This window comes from Clinocottus analis, unplaced genomic scaffold, assembly GCF_023055335.1.
Source record: "Clinocottus analis isolate CAN_PGR_092001 unplaced genomic scaffold, fCliAna1.0.p SCAF_14, whole genome shotgun sequence".
NCBI lineage: Eukaryota > Metazoa > Chordata > Actinopteri > Perciformes > Cottidae > Clinocottus > Clinocottus analis.
The window spans coordinates 10,444,910-10,447,382 of NW_027175865.1; the positions used below are offsets into that span (position 1 = coordinate 10,444,910).

General features: G+C 47.0%; 1 protein-coding gene across 1 annotated transcript; it reads left to right on the forward strand.

The window, feature by feature from the left end:
- On the forward strand, positions 1 to 466 carry LOC137784359 (fer3-like protein). Its single transcript, XM_068574934.1, has one exon. The coding sequence runs from the start codon at positions 5 to 7 to the stop codon at positions 464 to 466; it is 462 nt and encodes a 153-aa protein (XP_068431035.1). The 5' UTR covers positions 1 to 4.
- The last annotated feature ends 2,007 nt before the right edge of the window (positions 467 to 2,473 follow it).

The window sequence follows — 2,473 nt, forward strand, 5'->3', positions numbered from 1 at the left end:
GGAGATGCAAGACCGCTTAGTCGACTCCACGTTAATAGATTTTGTCAATGACATGAACCTGACGGAGTTTCCGCAAAAGTGCACGTTGGGAGGCAAACAGCAGGTGGATAATGACGCAACCAGCCCGAGCGACCAGACGCGGCTGAGCGACTCGCCCTGGAGCGACCTGGAAAACGGATTGCACACTGCGGGTATCTGCGCCGTGATGGGCACGCCGAGATACTACAGCTGCGGCGCGCAAGGGCGCCACAGCAAGTCCAAACGCAGGAGGATCATCACCGTGGTCCAGCGGCAGGCGGCCAATGTGCGGGAAAGGAAGCGGATGTTTAGCCTGAACGAGGCGTTTGATGAACTGAGGAGGAAAGTTCCCACATTCGCTTACGAGAAGAGACTTTCCCGTATCGACAGTCTCCGTCTCGCCATCGTCTACATCTCCTTCATGACGGACCTGCTGGAGAACACCTGAGTCAGAATAGTCCAACTCTGAACTTTATTCCTTAGAGATTGTATTGCGTTTGTCAATGAACTGTTCGAGATGATGAACTGTTCAAAATGTACCTTTCTGTCATCGTATCCACAATTTCTGAAATCTAGACAACCATATATATTGAATACTATACACAGACGTTTTTCTTGGCAACGTTTCAAATGCACTGCTAAAAAAAGTATAGCAATTACATCAGAATATTATGTTGCCATTACATACATTATTTGACGTGACCTAAACAAGCCGAGAGAACATCCTCTAAATATTTGACTTAATATATGTGACTTAGGATATGTTCTGCCTTAAATAAATATATTACAATAACATATGTGTTATTTGCTCTACATTTAATTTGAACAAGGACAATATCGGATCAAATGATCATGCTTAGTCAATCTCCTGACAGTTGTATGACCCAAAATCTATTTGTTTGTATCATACAGTTGCATTCAATGTTATTTAAAAGTGGTAATGTTGGAAACAGTAACGTTCCTTTCTTAACTTTCCAGGTTATACGCTATACACACCTTTTAGGGAGGTGGCTATACATGCTGAAGCTCCAGGTGTTATTTCAGCACCTTGGAGAGCGGCACAGTCTCACCTGAGCTGATTCAGAGCTTTATCAGGTGAGTGCACCTTTCCGCCAGAAGAAAGTGCAGGCAAAAGAAAAATGTGTATAGTCCTGTTAACGCTTCATCAACTGTGTCACGTGAAAATGAGTCACGATTCCGCGGATTTGAATGGCAAAATAAAGCTCCCTGCGTGACGTTGGATGTTATCTTCAGCACTGAGGTGTAAATCGAGTCTGCTCAGGGAGCTCCAGGACCGCAAGGCTCTTGTGGAGGTTAAGGGACCAGACCAGGACCTCCTCGTGTGTCAAACTCCTCGACAGGGGCGAGGCCTCCCTTTGGAGAATTCACACCACAAACCACCTCCAAAAGTTGCCAGATCTAGTTTCAGCCACATGTAGAGGTATCCCTGCTGGATTCTGATATTGTATCGTGGTAAGCCCCAGAGCTGGGTGGTCATGTGTGCGTGTTTATATTCTGCGTGCGAGCCCCTCTCTCTCTCTCTCTCTCTCTCTCTCTCTCTCTCTCTCTCTCTTTCTCTCTCTCTCTCTCACTAGTCCATCTTTATCACCTCCAGTGTTTGCACTGCGCCCCAGCAGTACACCTCCTTCAGCGGCCCCGCTGTGAGCACGGATCCGCCCTAAGAGCTCCCTGGGTCGGCCCGTCTTTTAAACCTGAGCCGCGGTGTCCAGATGCCTGCGGGAGTCAGACCCATTTAAGCGCATACCTCAACGCGGGGCCGCTGACGGGAAAATAAACACCTCGGTCTGCTTATACGAGCAGAGACCTCCTGCTGTGACAACCTCCTGTGTTTCAGTAGGTCTGATATCTTTCACCGCCAACCCTGCTCCCATCTCAGGCAGTGTCTAGACCTGTGCAGGGAGACTTGAGGCCTACAACAGACAGCAGACTAGTGTGGGAATTTCTGTCATGTTCTCTGTTACTTTGATTTATTTGCAATAGGAGAAGGTAAACGGAAGTGCAAGCATTGAAGTATAGTGTCATCGTTTAAAAATATGTTTGAAAATGAAAACAACAAAAGTCCTATATTGTTAAAATGATATTGTATAGACGTTTAACAGATAGTTGCTCGGTTTGATTACAATAAATCAAAGAGGGAGAGACAGCAACATGAATATTGCAGAAACCCATCCTGTTGCACAGATCTACCTGTCAATTACACCGCACACCTCTATACACCAACTTGAGCAATCTTGTGTAACGCAGCCGTGAAGAGCCTTCAACACAAGTTTTGATATTGTAGCTAGAACTCTCCTTCCCCTGTAGTATTATGTTACACCCCTCCTCACCCAATCACAGCGCTCCCCAAAATCCTCCTGCCCGCTATACCCGCTATAAGAGCCCCGGTCGTCCCAGTCTCGGAGACACCTCTCCCACTCCGTGCGGCCCACTCCCC